This window comes from Gallinula chloropus (genome assembly GCF_964237585.1).
Source record: "Gallinula chloropus genome assembly, chromosome: Z".
In the NCBI taxonomy this organism is placed as follows: Eukaryota; Metazoa; Chordata; class Aves; order Gruiformes; family Rallidae; genus Gallinula; species Gallinula chloropus.
The window spans coordinates 31994449-32012736 of NC_140089.1; the positions used below are offsets into that span (position 1 = coordinate 31994449).

The 18288-nt window shown below is 35.9% G+C and overlaps 1 protein-coding gene across 3 annotated transcripts in view; it reads right to left on the reverse strand.

Annotated features, from left to right (window-relative positions):
- The window catches only part of PTPRD (protein tyrosine phosphatase receptor type D), a gene marked incomplete at both ends in the record, with an annotated part of 295416 nt that overhangs the window by 74746 nt on the left and 202382 nt on the right, over positions 1-18288 (reverse strand). For 2 of the 3 annotated variants that reach the window (XM_084278300.1, XM_084278299.1), the window contains 3 exons: positions 6917-7029; positions 9673-9687; positions 16369-16529. In XM_084278300.1, the coding sequence (XP_084134426.1) occupies positions 6917-7029; positions 9673-9687; positions 16369-16529 (289 nt within the window). Of the gene's footprint in view, positions 1-14; positions 135-6916; positions 7030-9672; positions 9688-16368; positions 16530-18288 lie in introns of all 3 variants that reach the window. The other variant, XM_084278298.1, reaches the window with a different exon arrangement.

The window sequence follows — 18288 nt, forward strand, 5'->3', positions numbered from 1 at the left end:
AAAGATGTTTAGACCTTTTCGAGCGAATCGTGGGAGAGAGTTATTATCATATAAGGACTGAGTGGTAGTTTGGCTAGAGAGGGAGGACACAGAGCCAATCAGGGAGGCGTAGGGGACTGAATTACTGCTCAAAGCTGTAAAAAGTAAAAGCCAATCGGAAATGGGAAACAAATTAGTAACAGCAGTAGACCATCATAATCAATCAATCTCGTACATACAGGCACTTCAGACATGCACAAAACAGCGTCTGGAAACTCAGCTAAGAAGATGTCTAAAGTTCCAGTTACCCTACTGTAAACATAAAGGACATAAAACCAAACAGAATGAGTCTGGCTCATCACATGATGAACCTGACTAAATTACTAGCATTGTGAAAACAAAACACATTAATCAGATTACTGTGAAAGTCTTTTTTTAAAGATGCTGAACATCCATTCTTTTAAAACTATTTTTGTTTATACTCTGTATGCTATTTGATATTCCTAAGGGGAGATTTCATTTTAAACACTTCCTGCAAAATGAAGTTTGGCATAAAACTTCCTTTTCTAAGGAAAAAGGGAACTAAACTACTTACACCTTCAGAAATTGGCAGATTTTTTACTGCATATATCCCCTTTCTCCACAACTCATTTTAGACACATTTGGACACATTAACTTTCTTCAAGTAAAAATTTGTAGTTAATTTATTGAGGTACTTGAATGTGGTATACTTTGATCTTTTAAGTATATAAAATGTTCCCTACTGAGATGATAAAAGTAGCTACTTTTGAAAAAGAACTGCTGGAGGACTTTTGTTATGTAATCAATGAATCATAACAAGCATCATAACAGAATATGCTATGAATGAACATTTTAAGATCTCATCATATCTCATGAAAAAGCATGAGGCTCCTATTGAGCTTAACGTGAATTGCATGTCAACAGCTGGTATAGAATCTAACCCAAAGCCCACCCAAAATATGGCTAAACACATTCATTTTTGTGGCTACAAATCAGGAAATATACTTATTTGCTGACACACCTCCACATCAATCAACATATGCTATGAAAACACAAAAAATTAAAGACAGAATACAGCTACGTTACAACAGATCCTGTGACATGCTAGAAAGTAAAAAGAAACACCATGCTGAAAACATGCTTTCAAACTTCCTTTAAAATAAGAAAAAAAATTTAAAACCACTTAAAAACTCAGGAAAAAAGCAACCCAAAACCACCACATGCAAAACATAGCTGAAATTGTACCGATAAGAAGCTTTTCTTTTCAGATTTGGCAGAGATTGCCAAATATAACTGATCTTATGCAGCCTAGAAGTAACCCCTCCACATGAATTAAATGTGAATGTATGGTTTAATTACAGTGTAGAATTATCTTCTGGTTAATCTGTGGTAAACAAATTACTAAGGAACATGGGATACCATATGTGCCACAATTTCAAGATAAAACTGAGAGAACAAGGTCAGAATTAATCTGCATACTAACAGACATTAAACCCTTTAAGTCTTTTACCTCATTGAAACAAGTGGGTGTTTCAAGCATGTGTGTTAAATTAGAAATTTGTTTGTTTGTTGTCAGAGTTTTATGATAAGGACTTTAAAAACATTTAAGAAACACACATATATGTACAAATTTGGACCTCTAGGTTGGTACGTCCACAATAAACAAGAAGGAAGTTATATATCAAATAATGTGCTGCTAGCATACAGACTACAATCTAGACAAACTGAAAATGTGACACATTATTTTCACAAAATTTATTTATTTATGATATGAGTTGTATTTTAGGTTCACATTGAACTAATGTTCCATGATTTTAAAAAGTCCTAATTTATTGCATCCTTATTTTTATTTAATAACACATAATACCCTCCCACACACAAATTTATATTTATTAAAATGTTGTATCATTATAGAAAAAGGAAGGAATCAGTAACAACATTTACTGTTACTGATACTTACCCTTATTTGGCAACAAATTTAGTGTTTCTTTAAAATTTCTTTTTCAAACAGTTAAATCTAAGCCAGAGAATGATCTTTCCATTTGTGTACAAAGTTATATTTAGAAGACTAGCTCTAGAGAAATATGTCACTCTACAATAGCTATTTTAAAATAGTTACCAATGTGCATATTATACTGCAAACTGAATTAACTTTTATTCCAGAAGAATTTATCTTTTTCAAAAAGAGATTATTATTTTGGAACGAACGTAATTTTTGTTATGTAACAAAGAGTTAGCTCTACAAAGCTGTCTTAGGGGCTCTGTTGCCTCATGGCAAAACTCCCAACTGTGAGTGAGGTGTAAAAGCTGTCTACAATGAGAAAAAGAGCCACCTAGTTTGCAGACCCTGATCTATGATTGTTCAATACAGTAATATCTTGCAAAATTTATGGCTAAAATCCAGGAAAAAAACCCAATCAAAAGTCATGTGAGGAGCAGAACTTTCAACTCCATCTTCCAGTTAAGCAGATTTCAACTGAGTCTAGGTCTGAAAACAAGCTGTTGGGACATGAGAGAAATGCCACTTGCACTATGAAACCTTTATCTCTTTTAGGTGCCTAAATCGCTCATTTGAGTCAAGTTCCCATGAAGCGCTATGTGTAGTATCCCTCACTGTGAGAAAGCTATTCCAGTATGGTTTTGCCATGGATACAAAGGACAGTACTTGCTTCAGTATTGTAATTCTCATAAATTGTGTGGGTAAACTAAGGGAAGAAATTTCCTTCTATCTCGCAAAGCAGGTTAATAAATTCATACATGACTTTTTTCACTTTTGTTATTAGCAGATTTTTTCCTTTGGACCTGTTTTACCTTTTTTCTGCCTTATCTTGGAAATAAGTTAGTAGAACTTCCTTAGGAACTCAGGGAGTGTTTTGTGAGCACTTACTTATCTAATAAAAAAGCAGAGACTTTTAATTCAAAGCTACAATAATTCTATTTATTTTTCTTGTATTTCAAAGCATCTTATTTAGTTCATAAGAGATAATGAGATAATTGTTTAATTGGTACCCAATTACACAAATTACTTGTAAGTGTGACACATTTTATACTGAAATGAGGAAAAAAGCCAGTCACTTCTGAGGCATGACTCAATTTAGTTCTTTAGCTGATTGGCAGATTGAAGTCTTTGCCTGAGCCTTGGGTCTCTCATAACTCACTCAAATCACTTCAGTTATTTTTCACTATGCAAAACCAAGCTTCCTCATTTGATGAAACATTTTGTGAGGGCTTAATTATTACTGCTTTCCTATCCTTACTCCCGCATGTGGGCATGGAGACTTCTAAAATTAGCGGACCAATTTAATGATTTTAATCCCATATTTCATAGGAAACTTGTAGAATGGAAAGAATATGACTGACTTCCCCTCAGCTACTCCAATTCCGGAAGAATAACAGACTTAAAAATGAAATCCCGTATGCTACTGAGAGATTGGGTATTTTCATGTTTACTCAAAGAAAACTTGGCACAGCTGTGACCCACTCACTGGCATATGGGCTTATTTTAACAAATATACATTTTTGGCTAACACATATGGACATGGGATCTTATTCTCAGATGTAGAACTGTGGGCTATTCCAAATGTCAAGACAAAATATCAAATTATCCCATGCAGTGAAGAGTGAAGCCAGAGATAAATTTCATCATTCCTGGACAGGGTAAGAGAGAAAACCTGTTAGGTAAGTACTAGAGTGCATTTCTGTATTGCCAGGAGAAGAAAAAGCGAAAGGAAAGGAAGATACTTGCTGTGATCATAGTGTATTTCTGTGACATTTTCGTGTTGAATACAGTTTTAGGAGTACAACATAATTGTGCCTAAATCACTGCCTAAATATCACCAAAGATAAAATACTGCTTTCTAATACAACTTTTTTTTCAAAAAGTTGTGCCCAGTCACCTGGATTGGGAGTGTTTTGTACTTGCGGTTGGAAATTCAATCTCTACAAAGGGCTTGCTTTCAAATTATTTTGATAGGTGTATCTGTCCAGACCTTCCCTCACCCAAAATCTGATTGGTAGCATTTTTGGAAAGAAGTTGTTTGGAAATCTTTTAATGTATCAAAGCTTACGGCAAGTCAGAATTTTATACGATGGTCTTATTCATGTCTCCCAGTGAAAACTGGCAACCTGGATATGCCAATGTAATTTAAAATCTTCTTTTCTAGAATTTCTTCACATTACAGGTTAATTATAGTTTTTTTCCCCCCTCCCACTTGAAGCAACTGGTGTGCCTCCAAGCAAACTCTGAATGCTTTCATAATCAAAATAAATAAATTATTGTAATAACAATGGTGTCAAATTATCTCTCTTGATGTAATTGTACTGACTTTGCACACATGGATTATTAAACTACATTCACCACTGTTGTTTATCTGTTCAGAAATGATAACATCTTATAGAGCAGATAAAGCCATCATATGAGACTGATTGATGTCTTAGTAAAAGAGACATCATACAAGGCTGATTGATGTGGCAGTAAAAGAAACTCAACACATAACCACATCAGCTCCAATCCCTTCTCTGAGCGGCCTTCTTTGCCTCAGCAGTACCTTACTGCCTATTTCTGCTACCTGGTAGAATATAAATACCACACATCTGAGTGTGAAAGAAGAAAACCAACAAACCTAGTATCCTGAATGTAAAGCTTTTCTGTGGGTTCTTTACATTTGCTTTCAAAAAGCTTTGTCTTGCATGTTATTTAATGGTGTGTTGCTGTGTGGAGTTGGATAAACATTCCAGCAGGATCTAAATAACTAAGTTAAATTCAGCCAGATTTCAATGAATTGGAAGCCCTAATTGAAGTGAATGTGAGTTAAGTGAGGTTTTGCTATTACTAGCACAAGAACTGTACCTTGACTTCACTGGGACTAAGATTACATTTTAAGAACATGTTAATTAGCAAGTGTTACACAGCAAGACAAATCTACCAGGGCAGGAATTTTCTCATTGATATTTGGTGGCATGCTGAGAACAACATAACAGCCTGACCTGTGCCTAGGTGGTACAATAATAGGAAAAAAAGATCACAACTTGATTTCTGCACTACACTTTTTCTAATAATTTTAATCCTCCATTTTGAGAAAAGGTTTACAGCAAAGAAAAAGACTTCATAGTAGAAATCGATTGCAGATGTTCTGCTCAACTAGCTTTAGAGAAAACTGCAAACTTCCCAGGTAAACTATAGCACTGCAAAAAAAGGTACACGTCTGCTCCTCTCCAGTTCCTTTCTGATCATGAGGTAGAATTATGGTGTCTTCAAGTGCCACAAATTCTGCCATTTCTTAGAATTAATTACAATAAATTTAAAAAAGTTAAGACTTGGCAACAGTTTTCTTCCACCCACATTTTATTTTAATTTATGACAAATACTTAATGGGTAGCTAAGACTCCACATCTAAATACATGGACAGCAGAAAATTATGCGTATATACCTAGTTATTAAGACATCCACTCTACTCACTGCATCTCTATACAGAAAATTACTTTTTTTAGGCAAAAGGTAAACTGTATGAACTGTAATTTTTCTTTTCATCCTTCAAAGACTTTATTTGTATCACACAACCTTTAAAACTTTGTATGAAAGTGCTGGATAGCATACAAAACCCTTGCTCCGTCAGGATGAGACTACATTAATATTGTAGTCTCAGAAGCACAAGTGTGAATCAAAACTTTCAATCATTTCCATTTACTGCACTTAGGTTCATATTGTAGAGAGGTCCCTGAGCACATAAACAAGACTCCCATATTCAGATGAAACTAAACTAGAAGATGCACTCCTGAAAAACACCTGATTTGCCCCAGCTGCTAGAAACATTTGTTGTGCTGGAACAGACTGAAAAAGCAAGGCTGGGGTAAACCTCAAGCCTCCAGACTCTTTCCTGTCTGCCTCAGCCATATGCTTGCAGTGTGGATGCTGGACCTCTAGCCCTAAATCCACTGTTCTGCAGATGTGCTCCTGCTGGGACAGCACTATTTGCATATAGCCAATGTTTAGATTGCAAGTTCAGTTACGTATTTTGTAATATTTAGTATATCAGCTTCTGCAACTAATCCCTCAATATCTTGAGTACTTCATTTCCTGCATTTGTGAGCTTGAATTCATTATTTTTTGTACTTAATGTAATAAATTTGACAAACACAAGGCTCAGGAAGATTCCATAAGTAATTAGCATCAGACTGGGACTGTGTGCAGTTATATTATAATAGAAAACAAGCCTAGTGGAAAATAGCATGATTAAAATAAAGCCAATTAAAAAAAAAAAGCATAAAAAGGTGCTAAAAAAAATCAATACTGTTTTAAGTATTTCTCTCCTGGTGTTTCTTGACTATCAAACCAAATAACTATCAGAAAAAAATCCTTAGTAAATAGAGTAAATCAATAAAATATTTGTGTGTTGTTTCTACCTTGATTACTACTGGCATGGTAGTATCCTCCTTGACCCTAATACGTAGCCTGATTTTAGAAACAAGACTGTTTCTCGAGTTAGCATTTCTTTTCTGTATTGGTCATTTGCAATATAGTGACACTTCCAATGATATTAATAGATTACCTAATAATGATAAGAAAAAAGCTTATTTACAAAGTAGCTGTAAGTATGTTATGTAATAGGGGGTTGTACATTTCCCAATAATCTTTTCTAGCATCGTTAGGTTTAACTTGCAATTTTAGCACATAAAAAACATGCATACAATATATGTGAACTTGGGGTCCTTTTAACAGAACGTTAATGTTGTTTCATGCAGGATTTTTCTTGAAATAAATTACGGAATTATTTCCAAAAAAACCTAACAAAGAAATGCATTGCAAAAAACCTTATAAACAATCAAAAGATATTTTTCTAAACAATCTCTCTGTTCTGTAACACCACTAATCAGTTGGTGATCACAGAGCTCTCAGTGAGGTATAATTGTCTCTTACCCGGAGTTTGAAAATTAAGGCGGCGTAGCTCCACTGGATCTGTGGGATGGTGTGAGGGGACCTCCTTGCTGTTGGGTATGCTGCTCTTTCTAGAATCAGATTCAGCCCTCTTCCTGCATGGAGAAGGTGAATATACATAAACATAAACCCGATGTGCTAACTTAACAGATAATGGTTACTGAGTTTTTAATCATTATATCCCAAAATTTAAATGCTTGTTTCTGAAAGAGATCTATTGCAATGGTAAAATGCATGGTGGGTAGGGCAGCTAGAATTTGCAATGGAAAAATTAATCCAATAACTGCATTCTGCTCTAGATTGATCCCCTAGAACACCATTCTGAGCACCTAAATATTTAACTTACAAGATATAATAAGAAACTTTAAAAAATTCATACTGTATCTATTTTAACAGCTAGGTAGCTGTACTTTATTAAAAAGTAGCCAACTCAAAAGCATCTAATTAGAAATGAACATGCCAAGTTATTATCATTGAATATTTTGTATTTTATAAGCACAGCTCAGCATCGCTTATAAAAAATAACCTGCATTCTCTGGGTACTTTCAATATGACAGAGAAAACTAGAGAAGATACTTATCCCAGAAAACTGAGAATGAAATTCCTTTCAATTTCTAGGAAGTAAGAACCTGCTCTGTTGATTCCCATCTCTGTAAGAGCTACGCTACATGATTTCTGTGCATCTGATCACACCTACATTTTCAAGACTCACATGAATATTTTTGATCAAATGAAATCTTTCATTACAGCTGCAGTTCTCCTTTCAATTTGTTGAAAACAAACTAAGAAAGAAAAGGAGGGGAGGGGAGGCAAGGGGAGGGGAAGGGAAACTGAAAGGGAAAGGGAAAAGGAAAGGGGAAGGGGAAGGGAAAGAGAAAGGGAAAGGGAAAGAGAAAAGGGGGGGTGGGAAAAGGGAAGGGGGGGAGGGGGAGAAAGAAAAGAGGGGGAAGGAAAAGGGAGAAAGGGAAAGAGAGGAAAGGGAAGGGAAGAGGAAAAGAGAAAGAGAAAGTTAAAGAGAAAGAGAAAGAAAGAGGAGAAATAAGGACTCGTGTATACTTCCCTTTCTCTAAAGAGTAGCACAGTCCACATGTGTCCTAAGTCTGAATGTTCTGGTAAGGGGATTCCCATCTTTTGAGAGTCTAAGTTTCCAATGCAAAACATGGACAAATATTCTATGCAAAAAATACCTACTACTCTTCATTTTCATTCAGGAATCTGGAAATCCAATACTTTAATTTTAAGTGGAGTCCTTTTCACTATTCCTCAGTGAGATCCTGAATGAAAATGCAAACTATTTCGTATTCTTCATGTCATATAAAAGGGAGCTGCAAACAGCAGCAAGGAGCTGCTTTGTGAAAACAGGAATAAGATGATTTCAATGTTTACAACAGCAAAATCTTTTTCAGGTGTCCAATATTTGTTCTAGTGTTGTGGAATTTTATTTTTTTTTCCCCTAATTGACTCACAATGTGACAATGCTAGATCTGTTATTATTCCACTGGGGTCCCCTCTTAAAAATATTCCAATTGATTTCTTGCTGTTCTTGAAATGATGAACACCTGGTGGCATTCACAAAAGGTACATAGAGCAAAATTTCAAAGACTATGCAAAGAAGCCAAACAGCAACATCATTGTAGGAATCCTTATTGTCTGTTATTTGTGAAAGTTACCAGTCTTATGATTTTATATGAAAAGAAAAAAAAAGTGTTTTGCTGTAAAAAAAAAAATCCATCTGTCTTCTGGTAAATACCTTAACACATGTGTTAACGTCTCATTAGTAAAGCAACAAAGATCTAAATCTGATTGTTTGATTTGTTTTTTTTAATTTTTATTTTTAATTATTATGGAGAAACACAGTTGAAATTCCTGGTTTTGCTTTTGATTCTATCTCCAACTCCTACCATAGTGGCACAATGACTTAGTGGCCTTTATTAAAGGTTTGTGATGAAGCTTTGAAGAAATATTTTTATCCGTATTTCCTTCTTCTGAAGTCTAAGTATCAGTGGAACTGTCCTTAAACAAGCTTCATATATCTTTTTTCCATTTGTAGATCAGTACTGGGGAGCATATTTTCATATAATTCTACTAAAAGCACTAAAATATCTTTTAATTACATATCTGAATATTTTGAAAATACATGGGAAAACATAACTTTTTATTATTTATTATTATTCTCAGAATCATTCCGGCATTTTTTTTTAATCTTTCCAGACTATACAAGACATCACAATTTTTTTCATAATATGAAATAACGTTGAGATTGGTGGAAAAAAAATCCACAAACAACAAATGAGATCATCATATAATTTTCATTTGTAGAACTGACTTAGCCAGCAGTAAGTCTATGTGGACAAACCATTATGGAGATTTAGAGTGAGTAACACTTAACCACAACCATGCATTCCTTCAGCACCTTTGGTTATACCAAAGAACAACTGTTCTAACTTCATGAAAACACAAATAAAACCATATGTGCACAGTACAGCTGTGTTGTCTCTTAAAAATGTACCTCATGGGTACAAGAAAAAAAAAAGTGAAACTTGGCTGCATATATTAAATTACTTTTCAGTTCCATAAACAACATATATCTTTTCAGTTGCCTTCATATCAATAGATTACTGTCTACATTCACTTAGAGTGATAGATGTTTAGTCTTAGGTCATTATCATGATAACTTTTTTTCTCTTTTTTTCCCCCTTTCTGTATTAAACAAAGAGTGATTAATTTTCACTTCTCACCTGTCAGGCTTACTACTCCATTTTAATGCAGCAAAGAGGGGAGAAAAGGTGAAATGTTAGTTGACTAGCAGCAATCAGGGTAAGCATGACAACAGGAGATGCAAGAAATGTTGACATACAGTAAAGATACACAACTAAACCAAATTATGAAATGACATGAAATGACAGTTCCTCATAATAATACTTGTGAATCACAGAATAGAAAGAGGACATAAGGTTAAGTCCAAAGAAAATCTTCTTCTACGGAAAAAAAAAATCTCTTGTAGGCATTATCTGCAAAGAAGTACAACCTCAAATTTTAGCCAGTAAGATAATGGAGAATAAGTGTTTAATCTGAGCTATCAAAGTAATGTTAACATTACATTGACAAATCACATTGCACTACGATGTAGTTCCCTCTTACATTCTAGAGAGGAGAAATATGAGAGGAAGGAGGGGAGGAAAGATGAAAATGGAGGGTAGAAAAGAAGGGATGGAGAGGGAGGAGAAGAGTGAGAGAAAGGCAAGTGAAGGAAAAGGTTAGATACATGAGATACATAAGACTTGTACTGAATTAAAAAAGGACAAAACAATACTTTAAAAACTATTTTGCAAATGTAGGTAATAAAATGGCAAGACATTTTTAACAATACCCTGGAAAGTAAGGTAAACATAAATCTCTCTCCAAGTATTACACAGCTTTTTAGATTTAAGAAGAATGTCACATACTTGAGGACTACAGTGATCTATACAGATACGTAGGGATCTATGATCTATAAAGATCAGCTAAACAGGGAAAATTATTTGTTATCTCCCACTAACAGGTTATGCTATACACACACTGTAAATATAATGTTTTCCTATCTTACTGTCTGTTGATCACAATAAATATAGGTTCTACAAACTTTTAATAGCAGTCTTGACCAGATTACTCACTTCTTACGAAAAAGTCTTTATAAGCATTATCATCATTTAAGACTCCCTCATTTTAATTTCTCTTCATTTTGTAACACCTATTTTTTTCCCTTAGAAGCACGTTTCTTCTTATAGCTGAAGAGTCAGCAGGTGTCCAGGGGTTCAAGGGAGGTGATTCTGCCCCTCTGCTCTCATGAGATCCCACCTATAGTACTGTGTTCATGCAGCTTTGTGGCCCCAATAGAAGAAGGACATGGACATGTTGGAGCAAGTTCAGAGGAGAGCCAGGAAGATGATCAGAGAGCTGGAACACTTCAACTCTATAAACAGGCTGAGAGAGCTAGGATTGTTCAGCCTGGAAAAGAGAAGGCTTCAGGGAGATCTTACTGGGAACATTTAATTCTTAAAGGAGGCTTATGAGAAAGATGGGGACAGACTTTTTAGTAGGGCTTGTAGTGATAGGACAACGGGAAATGGTTTTAATCTAAAAGAAGGATTCAGATTAGTTATAAGGAATAATTTTTTTACTATTGAGATAGTGAAACATTAGAACAGATTGTCCAGATAGGTCATAGATGCCCTATCCCTGGAAACATTCAAGGATGGGTTGGATGGGACTCTGAGCAACCTGATCTAGTTAAAGATGTCCCTGTTCACTTAAGTGAGTGTTGGTATAGATTAGTCCCTTCCAACACAAATATTCTATAATTCTACAATTCTATCATTTTATCTTTCTATGATTCAGAGTGCCAAAGTTCATTATGTTCAAAAGATTCCAGCTTAGACTCCTGTCTTCTGAAACAAACCTAAAAGCTGCACTCATAAGAGCAAACAGTACAAAGTCTGTTAAGATGGCTTTTATTTCTTCTCCCTACACACGGCACCACACTTCTCAAACAAACTTGACTCTAGAAAGATTCAAATATGCAACATTTTGGTCATTATCAGCAAAAGACTGAAATTAGAGAACTTGTGATTTCTTAAAAAACAGGAGTAACGTCATAAATTCAAATATTGAAAAAAACAAAATGAAAAAAACCCAAAAGATGATAGGATGCTTCATGGGGACATTCACTCTCTTACTAGCTTTTCAGTTTTTGAGACATACTGAACAATTTCTAGAGCTCTTTAACATTCACTGAGTGGATTCCTAACCAACTGTGGTGGTTTAGCACTGGCTGGAGGCCAGACACTCACCAAAGTCAGTCTATTACTCCCCTTCTTAGTTGGACAGAGGAGAAAACATATATTAAGAGGTTCAGGAGTCAGGATAGGACAAGGAGAGATCATTCTGTTATCCACGACATGGGCAAAACAGACAACACAGTGAAAGAAAGAAAAAAGCTATCTAATTTATTACACTACACTACAAAGAACAGTGAAACCGGAGTCAGGAGCGTGACCAAATCTGAAAACAAATGCAGATCTTAAAACAATTTTCCCCCACCACTCCCTTCTTAGCAGACTTTAGTCAGAATTTTGCTCCCTTCTTCCCTCTGTTCGCAGCACAGGGGGGCAGGGACTGGGAAAAAACGGGGTTCTCAGTTACTTATTCATGAGCTGTTTTCCTTTTCCAGATCTTAAAACAACTCTAATCTCCACCCCCTGCTCCCTTCTTAGCAGACTTCACTCTAGTCATGATTTCACTCCCTTCTTCCCCTCGATTGCAGCACAGGGGGACAGGGACTGGGAGATGGGGGCTTCGGTCAGTCCCTTCCAAGTTGGTTTACTTCTCAGCTGGGGGGGCGGGGGCATTCCTTCCACACTCTCCCCCTGCTGCACTGTGGGGTCTCACCCACAGGAAACAGTCCTCCACGAACTTCTCCAATGTGAATCCTTTACCACAGGGCTTTATCTCTTTATCAGTTGCTCCACTGTGGATCACTGCTATGTCTGACAGCAGTAAATCACAACATCTCACAGTTCCAGTCCTCCACGGGGTTATAAGCCTCCCTCAGCAAATCTCTTCCGACACAAAACTCTCTCACTCATCTCTTTGTCTCTGATTCTCCTCATGGCTGCAAGTGCTGGCAGGGGCTTATCCCAATGTAGGGTCACAGAATCTTCTCTATATCTCCACCTGCTCCATCCAGCATGAAGCCCCTCCATGGGCTGCAGGTGGGGTCTCGGCCTTTTCCATGGGTTTCTCCACGGGCTGCAGGGGCATCTTTCTCTCCAGCACCTGGGGCGCCTCCCTCCCCCTGCCCTGCCCAACCTTGGTGTCTGCACAGCTTGTTACATCTTCTCGCTCCCTTCTCCAGTGGCAAAATGCAGCTGCTTCCAGGTTTTTTTTCTCCTATACGTGATTCTCAGAGGCACAATATCTCTCGGCCGCCACCATGGCCTTGAATTGCATGTAGTTTACACTTTGAGGCTGGCAGAAAACTGTAACTGCTGCTTACAAAACCATCTCAGCAGCACAGCCTCGCAAAACTGCAACACCAACTAAATCATATGTAATTGACATGCATCACACATTCAAAAGCAAGTCAAAAGGATTTACTGTAGGTTTGCGTAAGCTGTAGGTTGCAGCAGGGTTTTATCAAAACCACCTTGGGATATAAACTGTGACTCAAACAGCCCTCATAACAGTTAGGCATTGCCTCTAGAGGAGACATCCCCTCTGTATCTAGGTGTTTGCCTTTGTTTAAAATTTTGGATATAAATCTTACTATGCTGTATACTTTATACAATGTGCAAGAATATGACCAAAAAGAAAGTGATGATTAATTAATTTAATTGGTTCCTTAAATTTGTTTGTTTAAAATTAAGTTCACTGCATTAAAGAACTGCTCCAAAAGAACTGTCTCCTTTCACTATGATTGCAGGGTGATATCACAGAGAACACTGAACTGGTCACCTGCCAAAGCATTTCCTTTTGCCAAGACAACTCCAGAAAGACAGGAAATTCAACTGTAACTCAGGAAAAAATAATTTTTACTGTGAAGATAGGTGAACACTGGAACAAGTTGCCTAGAGAGGTTGTCAATTTACCAGTCTTGGAGGTACTGAAACTTGCCTGGACATGCCTCTGAGAAACCTGCTGTAGCTGAGTATGCTCTGAGCAGGGATGGGATGGGGCAATCTCCAGAGGTGTGATCCTTTGGTTCTGTGAATCTGTGAGCAGTTCTGCACACAGTACATTAATCGGCCTCAGTTGTGCTGGATATTATAGGGGAGCTATAACCAATGACAACAAAAGGTAGTCTTCAGTATTTTCCCTATCTATTACTCTTAATTAGTAAGCAGGAATGACCTATATTCTAATATTTGATAAAAAATCTTTCTGTGCAATATCTTTGCTTTCAGATTTTAAGAGGAGTAAATGCAGAGGCAATAGCCTTTATACAATCTGACCATCAAATAATCAAGGGGTCAAACATGCACTCCTAGTCTTTGGGACAGTTAAGATGCTTCACACAAACCCACACAACTTATCTACACTATCTGTAAAAACATCTGTTTTAAAAGAGAACAAGACTTCTCCCCTTAAAATTACTCTTCCAGAAGCTGTTGTCCTTGTTCCTCTATCACAAAATTAAAATATAAAAGTGGTATTTCAAATCATGAGATTCGTGTTCCAAGTCGGTTCGTACATGCTTCTATGGATAAAGGGAATTAAGCATAGTTAACCATTATCTGAATTACTTCACTTAGCACTTCAAAAGACAAGGCCTTATTTCCCAGACATCTTCCTAGTGCAAATGCTTCACCTCTGTCCTCCCCTTTTTAATGTGTTTTCATGTGTCAGGCAGAGATGTCTTCTACTTTTTGTTTTCTTTTCTCCCTATCATACCTGTTGGACTTATGCCCCAATATATTCTAGAAATACACTTGTAATTTCCTGTATCCATCAAAATTTCTTGCTTTCCTACTTTTTATTGCACATTTTTACCACGTCAAACTCATTTAGCCACAGTAACTCCCTTTAATGATTAACTCAGAAATTAAATTTCACTGTTTTTTCAAAGCACTATGCTAAATGTCCCTATTGTCTTGACTATTTATTCCTATACTATAGACAGAAAAGCCATCAAACTTTAGCTATGAACTAGCGTCCAAGTTGCATACTCTAGAAAAAACGAATTCAATTATGTATTACTTTTCTTATAAAATGAAATGTTCACAGATGACTATAGACTGGTAAAACTGCAGTCATCATTTCTCAGAGAGATATTGCCAAATCAGTGTAGTTTAACAATTTATGGCTTATAGCTGAAAATAGAAAAATAAATAAATACATTTGGACATTTGCCTGAACAGTTCTAGTACTAGTAGTAAATAACAGATGGAAAATGTGTCCCCAATTTTCAGTGAATGACAATCTCTTCACAGCACTGGTGAATAAATTTACCTGCTCATTTGTGATATATACCCACAATTTTTTTGGTAATAGCATGGAAGGTTGGGGGATTATGATTCCAGAAATGTACTTAGTATTTCTAGAAGCAGTTACAAATCTGGTTTATATGCCATTGTTTGGATGTATTTTGTAGTATGGTAGAAGTTTCACTTTTAGTACTACAAAATAATCAGAAGAAAGGAGTATTTGACTTCTAGCATGTTTCTGATGACCAGTTTGTGAATTGAAAAAACAGAGGTTCACTGGTTGCTAATCAATTAGGTTGGCAGAGACAGTAAGCATGAATGGAAACCTTCAGGAGACCTAACATCTGCAAGCATTGTACTATGTATTATTCTACTGAGTGATGACAGACCTAACATTCTTTAAACATATATCTACTTGGAATCCAAACTACAGGTTAACTCCTGACTGAGAAATGTCTTTCTAAAACCTTAATCCAGCTCTCTACATGCAAGTTCAGAAGTATTTGGAGACACTTAGGGGGGAAAAGCATACAGGGTAGAAAAATATAAATATTTATATGTAGGTGATAGCATCATAGCCGTGAGTTTTTGGATGTTATACTACATTTAATGAAATTATCCCCAGTGAAATTATCCCCCAGGCCCTGGCAAGGTAACAGCATTCCCCAAATATACTTAATTAATATATTTTTAAAATGTATTAGGAACAAAATCAAAACATTAAAATAAACTTTATGGGATTGATTCCTTGGGTTTGATTTAGTAACTTGACCCTTGTGAACTCATTTACACTGTAAAAGGCTGTTATGTATAAATTAAGACATCATACAGAATTTTCATCTAGGATGTTGTAAGGCAGTGGAAAGTCCTTTATGTAATAGCAAACCTACATCTGTGTCATAGACAGTGAAAGAAGAATAAGTGAAGTTTGATGTCATTGCAAGATTAGTAAAAAACAGCTACTGATGTTTCTTTAATCTCTCAGTTCAGAGCTTCAGATTTATATAGATACACTACCAAATTGAGGCCAACTGTCAAAAGTAAAAACTCAAATTACTTGAGTGGAGATGAAAATCATGTTTAACATCAAGTTGAATGTAACCTCTAATGTATTACTATTACACATCTAAAAATAAGTTAAAAAAGTCAAATGTGTGATCCCATACATATTTATATGCAAGCACGTATTTTCTTCACAAATGTATGCAAAGTGGAAAAACATCTAAATGCAGAAATGTTAATAGAGTGTCATCAGAACAAAAATGTACTCACATACCTGTAATTATTGGAAACTTTCAGTCAATCTACTAAAATTTCTGCTGTGTTCTGGAAATCATTAATAAATATGGAAATATCCCAAAGCAATGACAGTTACTACTGCAGTACAAAAAATACAGTGTGGAACTGTGTTATAAAATGGCCAATATATCATAAAGTTACACAATAGGTAAGAAAACTAAAAGGTAAACTTACCTTTTATAAAGAAGTATAGCAATGACAATACAGATGATAAACACCACTGCAAGGACAGGTCCAACCACCCAAATCAAGCCTTCTTCTTCATCTGTAATTGGTTGGGGATCAAGATCCATTGACACAACAGGGTCAGAATATGGGCTGGTTGCATACATGGTCTATACAAATAAAAGAAATCTTACTTAATGATAAAGAAGTGCATTTAAAATATTAACTATCGAAGATCTGAAATAAATCAATACAAGATAATGATGTAATGAACAGAGCAATGTGAAAATATATTTTTCTTCAAGTAAGGCAGTAAATAAACTTTCAAACCAGTGTGTTATTACTGTCTTTGCTGTGCTCTGCATATTAGCAATGAGCTGCAGATGATGTAACACTTTGCAACTTTAGCAGAGAACAAGAAAAATGAAATATGAAGAAAACAGGAATATCACCCATAAATTACTTCTTAGATTTTGTTATAGTTTCATACTGGTGTAACACTATTTTTTTCCTGCAAGATATGAGCGGACACTTCTGAAAAAAGTAGGGTACTATAGGTAAAAATAAAGGGGACTGAATGTTGGAGGTTCACGGAAAAGGGTCCTATGGCAATAAAATGTTGTGTTTTGATCAGGCAAAAACAGTCATAAAAAACAGTCTTCTTACAGTAGAGGGAGACAATTTGAATTTAAGACTGAAAAACAGGGGAAGCTACTGGAGACTATGAAGAGAAGCTAAATAATCCAAGTCCTTCTCAGAGATGAAACTAAAATTATGAACCAACAGAGGACACCGAAAATTTTTGCCTTATGGAGAGTGTAAAGTCTGCTGCCCTAGGATAAAAACTGTGATAAGAAAATAATAACTTATTTTTACTCTGGTCTGACCTGAGATGTCTGATCTATAACTAAGTGCAGAGTTAAAATTACACACAGGAGAGGCTGGGGAGCCAGTCTGCAAAAATGGCATCAGGTAAAGAACTCTGTGCTACAGTAAAGTCAGAAGGGGAGAACGTTATATGCATTTTTTGTTTCTACTGGGGTCTCTCCATCAGCACTACAATAGGATTTGAACTATATATAGCTCTTGTAAATGACTTAAAAACTTGATTCATCAGTAAATTGGGAATGCCAGCTTAGACAAAATAAAATAACCAGAAGAAATTAGTTTTTCACTTACCATGTTGGCACTGTACTTTGAAAGATGTCCTAAGCCAAGACATGTGTTATCAAAGGAGACATGGTTTTTTACACTTAATTTGGCCTTGTTTTGGGCTCTGGGCTACAACAGTGTCTAGGTTTTAGGTCAGAGATAGGATAAAGAATGGCAAAGCGAGGCACTTAAAATAGATGGTACTGAGCAAGTACCAACGCCAATGACATCCTGTTAAGTCATGAGCTTTTACTAAACCCAATACCAAACATTTTAAAAGTTTATGATTACTGTTTAGAAACTGGAGAGTCTCCATGTTCCATTTCTGCCACACCTGAGCTGGCTGAATTTTTTTCCCAGCTTCAATATTCTCAAAAAATAAAGAAAGTACATCACTACAGTAAGAAACTCTGTGGATTGCTTCTCCCTTTGGAACTGGCAGAAAAAGCATCTGGAGAGAGAAACAGGATACTGAAGGATAACACTATGAGTACTTCCTACCTGCTCTCCAATAAATACAGCTTTTCTTTTCATTTTCAATATACCTGTATTAATGACATCCTTAAACCTATGTAGTATTTTGCAAAAATTATCCTTTTTCTTCTTGATAATGTTTGATGTGTTTATAGACTACAAACTTAAGTTTTCTCAGCTTTCATTTTACTATGTTAAACAAATTCAGATCTCCCCATGTTCTCTTGCAAAACCAGCTCTCCATTCTCCCGTCTCCCAATCAACAGAGAAATTTTGTGTTCTGTGGAGGAGAAATCTTAGGTT